Source organism: Cynara cardunculus (assembly GCF_001531365.2).
Source record: "Cynara cardunculus var. scolymus isolate 2C chromosome LG 16, CcrdV1, whole genome shotgun sequence".
NCBI lineage: Eukaryota > Viridiplantae > Streptophyta > Magnoliopsida > Asterales > Asteraceae > Cynara > Cynara cardunculus.
In genome coordinates this window covers 14,776,614-14,794,373 of record NC_037543.1, presented here as the reverse complement: position 1 = coordinate 14,794,373, position 17,760 = coordinate 14,776,614, and the positions used below count along the sequence as shown (strand labels likewise).

General features: G+C 35.6%; 2 protein-coding genes across 2 annotated transcripts; one reads left to right on the top strand and one right to left on the bottom strand.

Annotated features, from left to right (window-relative positions):
- The first annotated feature begins 891 nt into the window (after nt 1-891).
- LOC112529223 (uncharacterized WD repeat-containing protein C17D11.16-like) lies at nt 892-9,034 on the top strand. The gene is made up of 18 exons (XM_025140383.1): nt 892-1,015; nt 1,173-1,307; nt 2,598-2,797; nt 3,266-3,345; nt 3,448-3,546; nt 3,935-4,055; nt 4,195-4,253; nt 4,354-4,437; nt 4,766-4,836; nt 4,916-5,012; nt 5,642-5,716; nt 6,181-6,279; nt 7,292-7,435; nt 7,525-7,554; nt 7,642-7,704; nt 8,142-8,219; nt 8,668-8,754; nt 8,854-9,034. The coding sequence occupies exons 2-17, from the start codon at nt 1,189-1,191 to the stop codon at nt 8,752-8,754; spliced, it is 1,506 nt and encodes a 501-aa protein (XP_024996151.1). The 5' UTR covers nt 892-1,015; nt 1,173-1,188; the 3' UTR covers nt 8,854-9,034.
- A 1,713-nt stretch (nt 9,035-10,747) lies between these two features.
- On the bottom strand, nt 10,748-17,016 carry LOC112529222 (protein NUCLEAR FUSION DEFECTIVE 4-like). Its single transcript, XM_025140382.1, has 3 exons — nt 16,674-17,016; nt 12,843-13,728; nt 10,748-11,356 (listed from the first exon to the last, which is right to left on the bottom strand). The coding sequence occupies exons 1-3, from the start codon at nt 16,986-16,988 to the stop codon at nt 10,893-10,895; spliced, it is 1,665 nt and encodes a 554-aa protein (XP_024996150.1). The 5' UTR covers nt 16,989-17,016; the 3' UTR covers nt 10,748-10,892.
- Between the last annotated feature and the right edge of the window lie 744 nt (nt 17,017-17,760).

Sequence of the window (17,760 nt, the reverse complement as noted above, 5' to 3'; positions counted from 1 at the left end):
AGATTAATAATTATCTTAAAAATTAGTAATTAATATTAATGTATAAAATATAAGTAATAAATATTAGTTGATAACTAATTAATATTTATCTATACTACCTTATAAACTAGACAAAAGTCTTAAAAACAATTTTTAATGCATAAAATACTATACATTTATGCACAAAGTCTTAAAAGTCTTAAAAACAACTCATAATTCAATAAGTACTATTACTTTATGCATTCAATCTTGAAATATCATAATATACAATTAAAATAAATATAGTACAAGTTACCAATGTATATTATTATCTCTTCTTTTCATGTTCCCAAGATATTTTTGACACTTTTCACTTATGTCTTCACCCTCTCATACCTCTATGTTTTCTCCCATCATCCCAAAGGTGAGATTCAAACTCATATTCACCATGACTTATTAAAAGTCATCTCATTCATCTACCATTCAATTGCTCTAAGACTCTCGATCTCTTGATTCTTTGCTCTTGGTGTAAATCAAACACATTTGTTGAGTCATTTAAATATGTTGGATTTTAAATATATTGGATTTTAAACTGTCATACAATTTTTTCCATCGATAGACTATAACTGGAACCATAACTCTTATTTATTCAAATTGTATTAACATATAAAGACCAAGTGTAACTTATATCATCGTTAAATCTTCTCTAATAAAACCGGTGAAACTTTAAAATCGTTAAAATTCATGGCTCCCGCCGCATTGTACGGGTACACAACTAGTCAATATTAATAATATTTAAATTTTATTGATATTAAAAATGTTTTACATTTTATTAATATTTATTATCGTTGATAATAATTAATGTTAATGAATGTTTTAATTGAAAAAAAGTGATAATAAGTTATTTGGATAAATTAATTTTCGTTATATCATCGGTCGACGACAACCTTGGCCTCTATTTCCCCCATAAGTTTGCTTTGAACAAAACCCTCGCCTCAGCCCCCAAAACCCCGGCCGACTATCGTCCAGACTCAGCCACTCGCCCGGCGACGATAAGGTAAGACTCCTAGCTCGTATTCCTTTGTTCAATGTTATATCGGAAGTCTTATAGTGATGTTTGATATGAACATGTAATACTTTCTTCTTCCCAATAAATACGAATCCTTTCATGTGGTGACGAAGCTTACAGGAAACCATTTATCGTGTGTTTGCAGAAGTTGATTGTGAAGAATGATTGCAGCAATATCTTGGGTTCCTAAAGGGGCTTCAAAAGCTGTCCCTTCTGCAGCTGATCCTCCTTCAAAAGAGGAACTTGAAGAGATAAAGAAGAATGTTCTTGTGGAAAAGGGGTACGTTTTTTAGGGTTCTATGCTACTTTGCGCTTTTTCATGATGGATATGATATGCGCATATCCCACCTTGATTTCTAGCAAGATATTGATGTTTTTGAGAGGCAGGAGAGGCTATTGATGCATTAATACTATGAGGAGATTTTTATTTATATATATGTATGTATAGCTGAAAGATCGTGTGAGAACGGAAGTTATGGTGAGAACCTTAAGAAGAAATCTGAATCCTTGATCTCTTTTAATCTCATGTTGTGCTATAGAAGGTATGAGGTGCACTTCATTAGTGTTGACATTCTTTTGGGGTTGATCCAAGCTGGACATCTCTTCTTACGCCTCCTCACCGGAACCCAACCCTTTATATATGTAGGGTCAAGTTCAAGTAAAACCACAAAAAAATGAAAAGACGAGGAACACCCTGGTAACTGTTCAATCGGACGGTATGCACATGTGCATACAAGTAATTTGTAATCATTTTTTCTGCTATGCATATGTTGAACATGTGCGCACATGCATAAAAACCAAGAAATAACTTCAATTACTTGTATGCACATGCTCATACCATCGAGATGAATGGTTACCAAGGTGCTCCTCGTCTTTTCATTTTTTTGTGGTTTTACTTGACTTGTCCCTATATACAAAGGGTTGGCTTACAAAGTACTTGTATGCACTTGTGCATACAGGTAATTTGTAAGCAATTTGTCTGGTATGCACATGTTGAACATGCGCACGTGTATAAAAACCAAGAAACAACTTCAATTACTTGTATGCACATGTGCATACCGTCCAGATGAACGATTACCAGAGTGCTTCTCAGTTTTTCATTCTTTTGGAGGTTCCCCCCCTCTCTCTCTCTATATATATGTACACACACAAAAGTAGAATATATCTTTTTGAAAAAAATTATCCTCATCTAATTGGGTATTGAATTTGCTTTCTTCAACAAGTGCAAGCCTCTTATTCGAAGTTGGTTGGGACAGCTAACAAAGAAAACCAAAGGGAGTAGCAATTGACCAAAATGGCCATAAGTAGGGTTTTAGAGCATTGGTCATAAGAGCTTGTAGTTTTAATAAATTACTCCAGCTTTAAACTTGGAAATACTTATTTCAATGCTATAGATTTAAGGATAACGATTGGTCTGGAACCTCAAGTGGTTGGGATGTTCTTTGATACATGTTGGACTTCTTGAATGAATTAAATCACGATTTTGAGAAGGCTTGATACATAAAATTATGCAAATTTGTAATTTGTTATAGTATTTGACCTTTCTGGGCCTACTTTTTGATGTCTGCAGTGTAGGTGTTGAAAGTGAGGAAGACGAAGAAGATATGAGTGTTGATGCATCCAAAGAGCCTGCCGATGTTGAACAAGCATTAGGTGCAGCTAATGCACTTGGTAAGCTTTCCGTAAGGAAAGCTGGTGGATCTGAGCTCCCTGACATAACAGATGGTCTAGATGAATTAAACATGGATGATTATGATGACGAGGATGATGGTATTTCATTTGTCAACACTTTTCTTTTCTTCTCTTTGGGTGCGTTTGGTAGACGGCAATACAAAAACTTGTGCCATGTTTGGAGTGACATTAAATTGTGACAGGACAGGATCCGAGTGAGACAAAAATGTATTTTATCGTCCCACCAAAAAGGTGGAACATAAATCGGGGAGATTAGACAAGATTGGTAAATTACTGAACTGCTCATATCAAATTAAAACCCTAAAACCTTCCACAATTCTTTCACCCTTTTACCTCTCTCATCTGTCCATTCTCGTCATACCAAAGTGCCAAACACACCCTTTAAGATATTATTCGTATATATATTATGTTTAATGTGCCATACTATATTGGTTTATATTATAACAGCAATGTGTGATGCTACTGTAGTATCTTTATTTTGTGTAACTTGTTCTGTTGGTTCAGTATGGTTTTAACACGTCATGCATTTTTATTGGTTGACATCAGCCATTGACATTTTTGGTTCGGGGATTGCTGACACTTTCTACCCAAGCAATGAATTAGACCCTTACATTAAAGATAAAGACGTAAGTTGCATAATTCCATATGCATTTATCTTCTTTCAGTTTGCTCATTGGATTTTGAGGTTAAAATTGCAGCCTTAAGATTCTCTAATTCTTGTTCTTCAGGATGATGATGATTCAGAAGAGCTAGAAGACATCATTATCAAAGCCGAAGATGCTGTTGTAGTTTGTGCACGTAATGAGGATGATATGAGTCATTTAGAGGTATGGAATGTTAATAGCATATATTTGCCTTAGGGCCTGTTTGTTAGTAGTTTAATGAGCTTAATGGGACACACAGATTATTCGTTCAGCTATACATGACTGTTTGGTAGTGGCATAAGGGTATAGAAAATGGCTTATTTAGTAAGCTTTTAGGGGGAGCTTTATGCACAAAGCCAAGTTTTTTTTTTCTAAACCTGTCCCTCCCATTTAAAAAACAAGCTCCTTCCATCTATAGAAAACTATCCCATACAAAAACCTTCTGCAATCTATACAGACAGATTAATCCACATGTATAACTTTATCCATACAAGACTTAAATGGAAAACCAACCAAACAACCCCTTAGTCATCCTTTACATTTTGATGTGCTAATTTGTGTGTTCAAACAGGTGTGGATAATTGAGGACCCAGATGGTGATTCAAACATGTACGTTCACCATGACATTCTTATCCCAGCATTTCCTTTGTGCACGGCGTGGCTTGATTGTCCAATTAAAGGCGGAGAAAAAGGTAACATCTATTCACTTTCAGATTTCTTTAGGGAGTTCATAAATTATGTTTAGATACATTTAAGATAATATGTTATAACTTATGTTTAATGTGCCCTACTCCATTGTGTTATAGCTCATTGATATTGTATGTTTGGCAGGAAATTTCATAGCTGTGGGCTCGATGGAACCAGCCATTGAAATATGGGACCTTGATATCGTATGGGGATTTTGATTTTTCTAATCAATTTGTTGGTTCTTTTTATCAATGTATTAAGATGTTGCAAGTGACTGACTCATGTGCTCTCCGCTGTCGTCAGATGGATGAAGTCCAACCCTCACTTATATTAGGTGGTGTTGCTGAGCAGAAAAAGAAGAAAAAGAAGAACGGAAAGAAGGTCGAGGTATCCACTCGTTCACCTGCTGTTTCTTGTCATTCTAAGAATTTTCAGTTACTTCCTGTTTTGTGGTTAATTCGTTTCAGATCTTTGTTTTCCCATACATTTCAAAGTAAACGTTCTTAAACACTTCTTATTATACTTGTAAACACCTTGAAAGTCCAAATGTGTTAGTCTTTTAACTCCAGAAATTCATAAGAACATTTGTATTTGTAGATTAAAACGGTTATTACATCAAATCATAGAATACATTTGTCGAGATTTTCCTGTTTCATCTTGGATTTCTTTTCTTTTTTCACTTGTAAAGCCAAAATTGTATATTTGGTGCTTGTAGAAATCTATCAAGTACAAAGAAGATAGTCACACCGATGCAGTACTTGGTCTAGCTTGGAACAAGGGCTATAGGTACGTAAATATTCTATGGATCTTATATTTTGATGACGTTTTCACAATGCTCATGTCCATTTGTTACCTCGATACACAGGAATATTCTTGCCAGTGCTAGTGCTGACAAACTGGTGAAAATTTGGGATGTGGCAACTGGGAAATGCAAGATTACCATGGAGCACCATACTGATAAGGCAAACTCTGTCTTCTCTAGTTTCTAGTTTGCGTGTGGACCAAGTTGTTGCTCGTGGATTCAATATTTTATTAATTGTATCTTCATCTAATGGAGGATACTTTTCCTTCCGTCCCAAAATAAATGTCTACATTGGAAAACGCACACAATTTTAGAATAGTTGAATTATTACACTTTTTAGTTAACTATATGACGATTTTATCATAAATAATATCGGGAGTAATGAATTTCCCTATCTCATAATGAAGCACAGAATTGGAAAATAGCACTTACTTTTGAAAATGGACACTTATTTTGGGCACGGAGGGAGTACATCAGTACTAGTTTATACTTTTGGGGGGAGTCTTTATACAGAGCCTTTCACATGCGTTTTTGCAAAGAGGTCTCAACCTTCTGATCATAAAGGAGTCATACAGATTGGTTCAAGACTCACCCCTAAGATGCGTTGTTACAAAAAATGGTGATCAACTCCAATTTAATAAAGAGTGATTGAAATCTAGTCATTTTATGCACAAATTACGTATGTCATTGTCATTCAAAAACCATATTGACCAAATAATAATTTGTGCTTATATTTCTAGGGACTTGCCCATCTTCGCGTTCTTATGTTTTTCCTCTAAACATCCTCAGGTTCAAGCAGTTGCATGGAATCATCATGAGCATGAAGTTCTTCTCAGTGGGTCCTTCGATCATTCAGTAGTCATGGTGATGGTCTTTTTGAATCTTAACATTTCTCTATGAGCAACACCATGGTTGATGATACTTAAATTGGTTGTTATTTGCTACAACAGTTTCAACTGGTAAAATGCTTTGAGTGGCTGCAAATCATCTCCAACAGTGAAAGATTAACCAACTTTCGTTAGTGATTCAGCCACATAGCATTTAATGATCAATTTACAAACGCCAACACTCATTTACCACTTGAAAAATCTACAAAATGGTCGCCCTAAAGTGGCGAACTCAGGTTTTATATCCCGAGAATGCACTGTTTGCACTACCATGACAATTTTATTCATTTATATTTATTTTTACACTACAAAAAGGATATTTTAGATGGCTACGGATCCACCCCTGACCTAAATGATGTTACGAGCGGACATTCCATTCATATTTATTGTTTATAATTTTTCTTGTGACATTTTTTTTATATCGGTTTTGTTACGTTACAGAGGGACGGAAGGGTTCCTTCACATTCAGGGTTTAAGTGGTCCGTTGGTGCTGACGTCGAAAGCTTGGCATGGGATCCACATGATCAGCACTCGTTTGTGGTTAGTGCTACACTTTTAAATATCACACAATAAGCGCACGGAATAGAACCTTTAGGAGCACAATCAAGTGTATACGCTTTTGCCATATAGCCATATTTGTGCTAGCAAGTTGGTTGTATATATATATTATTGTAACTGTGGCTTCAGATATTAGTCAGTCCACGGGATTCATGCAAAACATTTCTCCAAATGAAGGGTGTGTTCTGTACATGGGAGAGGATGGGTCAAGACAGTACAAGAACTTGTTGTCTGATGTTTGGTACAACATTAGACTAGGACATGATGGGACCTGAGTGGGACAAAAATGCATTTTTTGTCCCATCAAAATAGTTGGAACAAGAATAAGGTAGACGAGACAAGATTGGTAAATTACCAAACTAACCATGTCAAATTAAAACCGTAAAACCCTTCACAATTCTTTCACCCATCTACCTCACTCTTGCCTGTCCAGTCCCGTCTAGTCCTGTCCGCGTACCAAATGAACCCGAACTGATTAAGTTTTAGGTGTTTAAGCCATTGGGTGAAGCCTCAAAGAAACCGACTACATCTAGTAGAAATTGAGCATGAGACCTCACCCCATCTTGGACACAAGTGAAAAACTAAACCAAACAAACCCAGTATATTTAGCCCCGAGATGAGGTTTGGGGGGTGGGTTGTACGCGTACCTGACTTCAACCCCAAATAGTAGAGCGGCTGTTTCTGTGATAACCCTCAACGTGTGATCTTGGATGCAAATCCCTTGGGATCTTCCTCCGAAGCTATTTCTGTAATAGGATCCCCTTTGGTAGAATTATTACTCGTGGGTAACACGGTACTCATTATGGAAGTGATTAACAAACGAGTATGGCAAAAAAAAAGTTTGATTCAGAGGGAAAAGAAGAGGCAAAAATTGGATAGGATCTAGCCGAAGTGAATTGTATTAGAATCAAATGCAGTTTATGACATTTAATTTTGTGATGCATGTGTTCACGGGGCTAGACATTGCAACTTTAATTGTATTTTTTGTTTTCAGGTGAGTCTAGAGAACGGGACCGTTGTTGGTTTTGATATCAGGACCGCAACATCCAATTCAACAGCGGAATTAAAACCAAATTTCACTCTCCATGCACATGACAAAGCTGTTTGTTCTGTTTCTTATAACCCTGTCGTACCACATGTAAGCCTTTGACTTCGCATCGTGCAGATTAATTTGTTTTTATGGAGTTACAATTCATGTTTTATTAACTTCATCGATGCTATTTCCAGCTTCTAGCAACCGGCTCTCAAGACAAAATGGTAATTTAACGTGCGGTATATTAAATATCCATTAACATCATGGATGTTTTGCATTATGATTAATTTCTTTTCTTTCTGCAATGACAGGTCAAACTATGGGATTTGTCAAATAATCAACCTTCATGTATTGCCTCACAGAATCGCAAAGCCGTATGTATTTTGACTTGTATATATATATATATATATATATATATATATAATACTATAAATTGCATGAAAACATGACGTACTTTGATCAAATTCCTATTTTGTGTAAAGTACTTTTTGGACTTTAATGTTGGTACCTCAGATGTGACATCTCAAACATGTAGGTACCTGGTTTACATCCGATAATGATGAAAATGCAACATATTTTGGTCTGATTTCTATTTTTTGTGACGTAATTTGGTCTAATGTTTTGAGATATCACATCTGGGGTACCAAAATGAAGGTTTTGGAAGTACGTTACACAAAATAAGAGTCGGAGTTCGTTGCATTTTGCCATTTTCATGCAATTTGCCCTACATGATATGGAGATTCTTGGGAAATTAGTGCAGCTAGCATAATCTATTATAGAAGCTTGATCGTTTCTTTGTTTCAACATTCAGGGAGCTGTGTTTTCCTTATCTTTCTCGACGGATTGTCCCTTTTTGCTGGCTCTCGGTGGCTCTAAAGGAAATTTGGAGGTAAGCCTTGTTCCATTCGTCCCCAGTATTGTTGTAATTCTCATTTCAAGTCGCACAATAGCTGCAACTAATAATTCTCTTTGACAAAATTTCAAGTCAAAGTTACCCATTTGCCCACGCTGATCATGGTATTAATGCCATTGATCGTGGTCTACAAGATTCTTCTATTTTGTCGTTATTGAGGCATATCAGAATAGTCGAACGTTAAAGAACTGTTTTCCACAAATTTTAGGTTTCTAAATCACCCATCTTTTTTCACAGATTAGATAAAGAACTGTTTTCTTAACTCATCCTGAATCAATAGCGAAATTGCACAAGTTTTCATCTTTCTATCGAAAACGGACCTGTATTCTTTATCGTTACATCAGAGTTGTATTCTATGAAATGCTATTTTTCCGTTGTATAATGCTTCAGAGAATCATTTTGTCCGTTAATCGTTTTCCTGCAGTTGTGGGACACATTAACAGACGCGGCCATTTCAAGACGATTTGGGAAATATGCAGCGCAGAAGAAGGCGCCCGTTTCAACCAGCTGAGTTACGGTTTCCTTTTACGTTTTACTTTGCATCACCTGTTATTCCGATGCCGACGGGTTGTTTGATTTTATTTTCTTTGTTAATTTTATGTGTATTTAGGTAAAAGGCTTTTTCTTTGGGATAATTGTATACAAATTTTGGGAACAGAAAAAAATGGCATGAATGGGAGCTTGTGGTTTATAGGTTTGCTTAAAATACAATTAATATTTTGTGTTGTAACTGCAGTAGCTGGTGTTTAAAATACATTGTTATGAAATATACAAACCGATCTTAACGATGATCAACGGCGTAGATTAAATCAACTTTTAAATTTACTTTCAGTCTCATCTTTAACTGATTTAATAACTGTCTTTAGATTTCAAAATAAACAAAATTTAAGGGCCTAGATTTTGTTTGTGTTGTTCATAGCAATTGGACGGTTTGTCTTGTTGAAGGTGAAGGATTGAGTGAGAATGAAAGTTAAGGCAAGAACTAAGAAACGTAAAAAAAGAAAGGGATTTGGATTTTTGATCACTTTTAATCATATCTTATTCCATGAATTGCGCTTGATATGAGAACTAATGTTGTGCATTTCATTAGTGTGAAGATGCAATTAAGATTGATCCAAGGGTTAAGATCTCTTCTTATCATTTTTTCATCATAATTTTCATTTTCAACGGAACCTACCCCTTTTATATATATATATATATATATATATATATATATATATAAAGAGAGAGAGAGAGAGAGAGAGAGAGAGAGAGAGAGAGAGAGAGGCTTAATCATGTGAGAACCCCACCGTGAGAATTGTAAGAACTATTATTGTAAGTTATTGTGAACATGATTTTTTTTCCATTTAAGATTACAAATTTAATATATTTGTTTTTCTATATGTTTGTTTCATATGTATTCAGTCCACAATATAAAGCTTTTTACTTGTATTTTTTGTTTCACAAACATATAAAAAAATGTTCACGTTGTGAAACAAATATATGTTAATTAATAAACTAAATCTAAGTCATAGATGAAAAAAAAGATGTGAAAGCATCGGTTCTCAAAATTATCATATTTTTATGGGTTTTTAAATAAAGATAGCAAAAACCGGTTGTAACCAGACAAAAAGGTCATCATGTAAAACACTGTGTAATTGATATAAATCGTTATAACTGCTATTTTCTTTTAAAACTTCAATACCGATGATCAACGAGCGAGTTAAACACAATTCCACACGATAAAGGAAAAAAATGAAATCTATAAAATATTCTGTTGTATTAACAAGGTTCAACATTTATCTTGTATTTAAGAATATTAATTAGTTGACTAAATAAAGTTCATACGTGGGGTTTTAAGAAGTTGCATGTTTTAATTCAATAACTAGTTGTTTACCCACGCAATGCGGCGAGAGCCATGAATTTTAACGATTTTGAAGTTTTAATGGTTTTATTAGAAAATATTTAACGATAATATAAGTTACATTTGATCTTTACATATTAATACAATTTGAATAAATAAGAGTTGTGGTTCCAATTATAGTATATCGATGGAAAAAAAACTATTGTATAACTGTTTAGAATCCAATATATTTAAAATCCAACATATTTAAATGACTCCACAAATGTGTTCGATTTACACCAAGAGTAAAGAATCAAAAGACCGAGAGCGAGACCGAGAGTTGTAGAGCAATTGAATGAGATAACTTTTAATAACTCATGGTAAATATCACTTTGAATCTCACATTGGGGAATGAGAAGAAGACATAGAGGTATGAGAGAGTAAATGCATGAGTGAAATGTATCAAAAGTATCTCCGGAATATGAAAAAATAATAATAATAACGTGCATTGGTAACTTGTACTATATGTTATTTTAATTGTAAATTAAGAAATTTTAAGACTGAATGCATAAAATAATAGTACTTAATGCATTATGAGTTGTTTTTAAAACTTTTAAGACTTTATGCATAAATGTATAGTACTTTGTGCATTAAAAATTGTTTTTAAAACTTTTAATAAATCTGGTTTATAAGGTAGTATAGATAAACTGTAAACTTGAGTTCTGGAATACGTTAATAAACAATATCTAATACTTAATAAGCTGTTTTTAACAGTTTTTTTATCAAATGCTTTATAATATCATGTAAATTATATTAACATCGGGCTTTCAGACCCTTGAGATCCAATGTCTTCTCTGATAAGCACCTTTAGTTCTCAAGAACAGCAGAAAGCTGGCGGCTAAACCGAACAACGAAACGCAACCCCACCACCCAAACGTCTCGTTATAGCAGTTTCGACCCATACATACCTTCGATCCACCCACGACCACCACCTCCGCCGAGCTTTTGATCTGGTTGTCGTAAATTACAGCTCCAAGAGCGCCGTATAGTAGTGATCCCAACGGAATGTTGGTTATGAGGATGTTATGGTTGATTCCCGAGCTTTTTGAACCAAAAAGCTCAGAGGTTATTGAAACTGCTGCTGAAAATACGAACCCGGAGGAGATTCCTATCAACCCTGTGGCTGTACTCAACGCACTCTCGGTGCCGGAGAGAACTAGCATGAGGAAAGCGATGGGCATTGGCACGAGCGAAAGAGCTAGCCATCCGGTCCTAGTTGTTGTGTATCTTTCTGCATTCGGTTATAAACCAAGAATAATTAGTGACGATAATTTGCTAATGACGTATAACAACAACAAAATAGGCTTTTTAGGACGTCTAGCTGTATTTGGGTGACTTAGGGGCCGTTTACCTAAACACTTACCCGGTAAGCGCTTGGCGCTTGTCGGTAAAATTCAACATTATCGTTTACTTACCGAGTAAGACTTTATTCACGAAAACGCATCGTATGCAACAATTTATCCCCGTAAGCACTAACCATGGAAAAAGTCGTCGACCTCACTTACTGGGTAAGACCCTCGACTCTTGCCTTCGCTCTTACCGGGTAAGATTCTTAGTCCTTACCATATTCATCCAGTAAAGTAATGTGACTTGGTAAGCGCTTACCCGGGTAAACGTTTGGTAAACGGCACCTTAATAGGACTTAGGTTTATAGTACCGAGTCATATACAATGGTGATACAATAATAGGATAAAGTTAAGCGACTTAACAAGTTCTGTTGACGAAGTTGGGAAATCTGATATGATACAAGAAATAATCGTCTTATTAGCCTATTATATGATACTTTTAAAAGGTATTATATATGTCTTTTTATAGGACGCTTTTCAAAAATGTCATATAAAAAGGCTAATAAGACGATTTACTTTTTGTGTCTTATTAGATCGTCCAACTTCATAGACAGAACTTGTTAGATCGCCTAACTTCGCCCTAATAACTACTCCCTCGGTCCCGAAACAATGTGAACACTTCTATTTTAGTTTGTCCTAAAGTAAAGGGCCGTTTAGCAAACGCTTTACCCAGGTAAACGCTAAGTCACATTATCTTACCGGATKAATATGACAAAGACCAAGATTCTTACCCGGTAAGACCAAGCCAAGGACCAAGAGTCTTCCCCGGTATGTGAGGCTGACGACTCTTAACACAGTTAGTGCTTACCGGGTAAATTGTTGCATATGATGCCGTTTTTGTTGACTCAAATCTTACCCAGTAAGTAAATGATAATGTTGAATTTTACCGGCAAGCGTTACCGGGTAAGTGTTTGGTTAACGGTCCCTAAATGTCCACTTTCAAAAGTAAATGCCTCTTTTCCAATTCTTCCCTTAATTATGAGATGCATAAATCATTAATTTCTATTATTAAGGGAAAAATTGTCATTTATCTAATTAAAAAGTATAATAAATGTCCCAAAATAAATGTCCATGTTTCTATATTAGTTTGTCCAAAATAAGTATCTACTTTTCAATTCTACCCTTAACCATGCAATATTTATTCCATCTATAATTAAGGGTAAAATTGTCATTTAATTAATTAAAAAGAGCGATAATTATATATTTGTCAAACAATATGTTTTTTTCAGTGTGGACATTTATTTTGGAACAGAAGGAGTAATATATGATGCCCTCGGACGGCTGAACATCCTAAAGACCCATTTTGTTGCAGTGTACAACGAAAACGCGTTAACAATGCCCCTACAAACGTTACATCAGCTTTATACTTACTTGTATACGTTTTTGACGGGTAAAAGCCGCCAACCAAGTCCGGCCCAGCCGAAATAAGCCGACCAAAAAACGAGCACGTAGAATAGATCGTAACAAGTGATCTGGTCTCGGAAACGTACCCACGTGATTGCGATATTTGGCCTAGATTATTGCTGTAAACTAGTCCAATAGTACCCCCACAAAAATACGCAACAAAGTAAAGCCAGAAATCGCATCGAGTCACCAACATCCTAACCGTATGTTCCTCACCAATCACCGTTACTCGATCTTTCTCAATCATTTTATCGAAAACCCGACAACCAAATGACTTTTGGTTCGAGATAGAACTCAAACTCTCTTCGGAAAGCTCTTCGTAATTGTTGATTTCGACCAAACTGTAACTCGGTCCTTCAACAGGGTGCCCTTCTGAACGCAATTCCTCGTTAAAAAGGAAAATCCGAAATTTCAACCAGACCATCGGAAGCACCAACAACAACGTTGCCACGATGAATATATTTTGTGACGTTGTATCTAGAAAGAATAGATATAGGCCCGTACCGGCTGCTAATAGATACAAAAACCCAAATGTATATGCATCTTCTTTGTCGGCTGCGTTTTCCACGTGAAGGTTTTTCCGCGAGCAAGGTTGTTGAAGGATCGGGATTAGCGCTGCAACCGATGTGATTAAAGGGAGAAAAGCGTTTAGTATAAGGTATGAACCATTTTTAGCATCCGAGCTTATTTTAGTGACGATGAGGTTGTATAGAGCTGCGGTTACTCCATTGAAACTAACGCTAAGAGATACAGCAAGCGGCCAGTTTTCCGGGAAGTTTTTGATGCATAAAACGAAGCAGATCGTGTTGAACCAAGTGATACTGCAACCGGATGACAAACATAAAAGAAACGCCTGTTGAGTACGAAGATTGTGCGGAGTTTAAAAACGTGATAACGATATCGATAAAAGGAACTTAACTGAAGTCTAATAGTAATAAGTCGTAAACTTGTATTTAAGAGATTATGCATTAATAAGCACTACTAATTCTTAATAAGCTGTTAGGGGTAGGGTTCCGGTGAGAAATTATGTTGAGAAGCGTAAGAAGAGATCTCCACTCTTGGATCAATCATAATTGAGTGTCAACGGTAAGAGGTGCAACGAGATGCATCAGATCAATTCCCTTCAAAAACGCAATTCATGGGTGGATATGAGATTAAAAATGATAAGGGTTCAGATACTGGCTGGGCCAAAGGGCATAGGTTCTTTTGACAGTTTATTAACCAACAAAGGCCCAAAGATCGAAAAAAATCATCAAATACAGTCACCATTATTTTATTTATTTATTTCAACACAAACCCGGGTAAGTGCTTACCAAGTCACGTTACCTCATCGGATGAATATGATAAGGACCAATAATCTTACTCAATAAGAGCGGGACAAGGACCATGAGTCTTACCCAGTAAGTGAGTACGACGACTCTTACCACGGTAAGCGCTTACCGGGAAAATTGTTGCATACGATGTCGTTCTCGTGGACTAAAATCTTATCTAGTAAGTAAATAATAGTGTTAAATTTTACCGGTAAGCACTTAATGGGTAAGTGTTTGGTAAACGGCAACTCTTGTTCCATGATATATTATGGGAATATTTTATAAAACACCCTATTCCCATACCTTATCTTATCTTCGAATTAAATATACCAGGTACATTTTGGTCTGGTTTACAGAAACATAGATTCTCATAGGGGTAGGGGCTGTTTGGTCGATTTTCCATTTAGGGGTTGTTCGGTTTGTTTTCTGTATGTATAGATCGAGAAGGTCTTTTGTTTGGGACCATTTTTTCATAGATGAAAGGAGCGTAAGGGGAAGTTTCGGAAAAATTCATGGTTTTTGGCATAAAACTCCCCCTAGAAGCTTATTGAACGTGCCGGTTATATATCATTAAGCCATTATCAAACAGTCATGTATAGCTGACAGAATAAGCTACGAGTCTCAATAAGTTCATTAAGTTACTAATAAACAGGCCCTTATTCTTTAGTTAAGGTCTTCCTTTATTTAGAAAAATAGGGATTAGGTAAGGCTCTTAGAAACAGATATACCAAATGGCATCATATAACTAACAACCACACACCAAACATACCAAACAACCAAATAAGTTTGCTTGCTTTGCCACCCATACTCACCTATATTATATTATAAAGCATTTGACAAAAACTCTTAAAAACCATCTTTTAAACATGAAATAATGTTTATTGATGCATATTACCTAAAATTCAAAATTACAAGTAAATTGTGCGTAAGTACAACTTATTAAAGCTTCATGTTTAAAATTCGTGTAACTAACTATGGGTAAACATAATCAAATAGAGGATAAATATCTCATTTTAAATATTTAAAAAATCTAAAATATAATTGAGATAATCATTGACTTCTAACAAACTACTTAATTATAATATTTATAAAAAACTATATTATTACTTTGTTACTAAATCTAAATTAAATTAGAATTAAAAAAATTACACAAAAACATATAGAGACGGAATATAACGAAACAATAAAATCGAGATATATCTCGCTGCATTACACGAGTTCCCTTCTAGTTAAATACTAATATGCTGCATTTTAGGCACCACATTGTAAAGTGCATTTTCACTTGCTATACCAAGGGTTAAAGTAATCACAACATATTACATTTCCACTAAATAAATAAATTAAGGGCTGTTTACCAAACGCTTACTCGGATAAATGCTTACCAAGTCAGATTACCTTACTGCATGAATATGGTAAGGACCAAAAATCTTACCCGTAAGAGCGAGACAAGGATCAAGAGTCTTACCCGGCAAGTGAGGGCGACGACTCTTACCACGGTAAGCGTTTACCGGGTAAATTGTTGCATACAATGTCTTTTGGATGGATTAAAATCTTACATGGTAAGTAAATAATAATGCTAAATTTTAACGGTAAACAAGTACCGGGTAAGTGTTTGGTAAACGGCCCCTATTCTGCTTTTACTCAAAATCTTCATTTACTCCGGTTTATATAATCTGTTGAAGATTGACCTTTTAAAAGTTATGGGACATGGAAGAACCAAGATCTCGTTTGGATTTGGGAGATTTGGGAGATTTGGATTTCAAATCCATTCTAATTTATGTTTGGCTTGTTGGATTGTCCGGATTTGAAATCCTAGGATTTATTTGAAATCCTACAAACATAGAATTTTGAAATCCTCTGGATGCTCGAGATTTCACGGGATTTCATAGGATTGTATGAAATAAAGTTTTAAAAAATGTTAAAAACATTTGTTTTATAATAATCAACTAATAAAAATATAATTTAATTATTTTTATAATTTTTTTATAAATTATTTATAAATAATGGTATCCAACTCCTTAGGTTTGGGATTGCTTATAAAAACAACTTATTAACTTATCTCGGTGTGACACCGGTAATAAACACTTTTGAGTGTTTGGATAAACAACTTATACCGGTAGCAAACCAGTAACAAGAAGTTTTTGAAGAAGTTAAACCCTTTAGACATGTGACACTTGTAATAAGTTGACAATTGCTTCTCTAGAAAAAGCATAAGTTGTTTCAAATACAAAAGCAAACACAATACTATCTGCAAATCAAACCGACGGTACCTCTTCAAGGGAATTGGGAAGAAACAAAGATCAATTTCTGTAAATGCTCTCTACAGTTATGGAATTGTGTAGAAACCCTCATATATCTATCATTTCCCATAAACTTTCCAAGTTCAATTTTCAATTTTAAGGCGATAACAAAGCAAAACGAAACCCTAAAATCAAATTGGGGAAGAACAAGTAAATGCATGGTTAAACAATGAGATCAGATTACTAACCATGATATACGGAAATGAGACGAGTCTCTGAATGAGAAGCCATTGAAGACCGTAACCAAACAAACCAAGGAAAGCCGCCATGAAAAGGACAATCCATGTCGGAAAATACAATAAGAAAATACCAGAACACCATCCAAACAACTTTCCGAAATCCGACGCCATTGATAAGTAATTGAGCTGCAGCTGACTGATTTCCAATACGGATTTCAATTGAGTTGAATAAGAGGGGAAGTCGAAATTCGTACCCGTAAACGCCTGTATCCATATCGTCGCCACTAATACCATCCATTTGCTCCGTTCTAGTGGTATCATCATCTTCGGATTCTCCGGCACCGTCTCCGGGAACAAAATCCACCGAGCTACAGAGGAGGGAGAAGGCTGAATGTCCTCAACGGATTATATAAAAGCTTTTGGTCGCTATTGGTCCTCCATCAATTAAAAAATAACAATCCAGTCCCTATACCCACATTGAGTTTATTTTGGCCCCTTTTAAGTAAGGACGGTGATTTTCCCCGACCCGATGGGGAACCCGGCTCACCTGACTCGAAGAGGATGGGGATTCCCTACTAAAATGGGTCCCGGAGCTGGGATCTCCGGAAGACTCAAACTAGGGCTAGGACCGAGGGCTGTTACTCAAACCGAGGTTGGAACCGAGGCCGGGGATCTTCGGTAGACTCAAATTAACGAATATTTTTCATGGGCTTTGACCCGGGTTTGACAGGAATTTGACCGGGACGGGATGTTAATCCCCGTACTCGCCAGGGATCGGGGCTGAAGGCTGTTACTAAAAACCGAGACCAGGGATTACAAAACCCGCCCTATCCCAGCCTCGTTGCCATGCCTACTTTGAAGGCTATGTTTGACTCATAAGCTAACTAAGGAACGAATTACTTTTGATAAAAATTAACTGATAAACTAGATAGAAAATGTAAAATGATCAAAAAGAACATTTTGAAAAATTAGTCAATTACAAAATTTCATAATATAACTTATACAAATCCCTAATAAAATAATATGTGAATTAATACAAACAAGATAATAAATAATATAATATAATAAATATTTCAAATTGATTATATATATATAT

Excerpts from the sequence above, each read along its gene's own strand:
- LOC112529223 (XM_025140383.1), top strand. The coding sequence starts at position 1,189 with ATGATTGCAGCAATATCTTGGGTTCCTAAAGGGGCTTCAAAAGCTGTC. Across the intron at positions 4,056-4,194 it reads AATTAAAGGCGGAGAAAAAG|GAAATTTCATAGCTGTGGGC; the intron begins GTAACATCTATT and ends TATGTTTGGCAG. Across the intron at positions 5,013-5,641 it reads TGGAGCACCATACTGATAAG|GTTCAAGCAGTTGCATGGAA; the intron begins GCAAACTCTGTC and ends AAACATCCTCAG.
- LOC112529222 (XM_025140382.1), bottom strand. The coding sequence starts at position 16,988 with ATGATGATACCACTAGAACGGAGCAAATGGATGGTATTAGTGGCGACG. Across the intron at positions 13,729-16,673 it reads TCTCATTTCCGTATATCATG|GCGTTTCTTTTATGTTTGTC; the intron begins GTTAGTAATCTG and ends CGTACTCAACAG. Across the intron at positions 11,357-12,842 it reads CCCGTCAAAAACGTATACAA|AAAGATACACAACAACTAGG; the intron begins GTAAGTATAAAG and ends AACCGAATGCAG.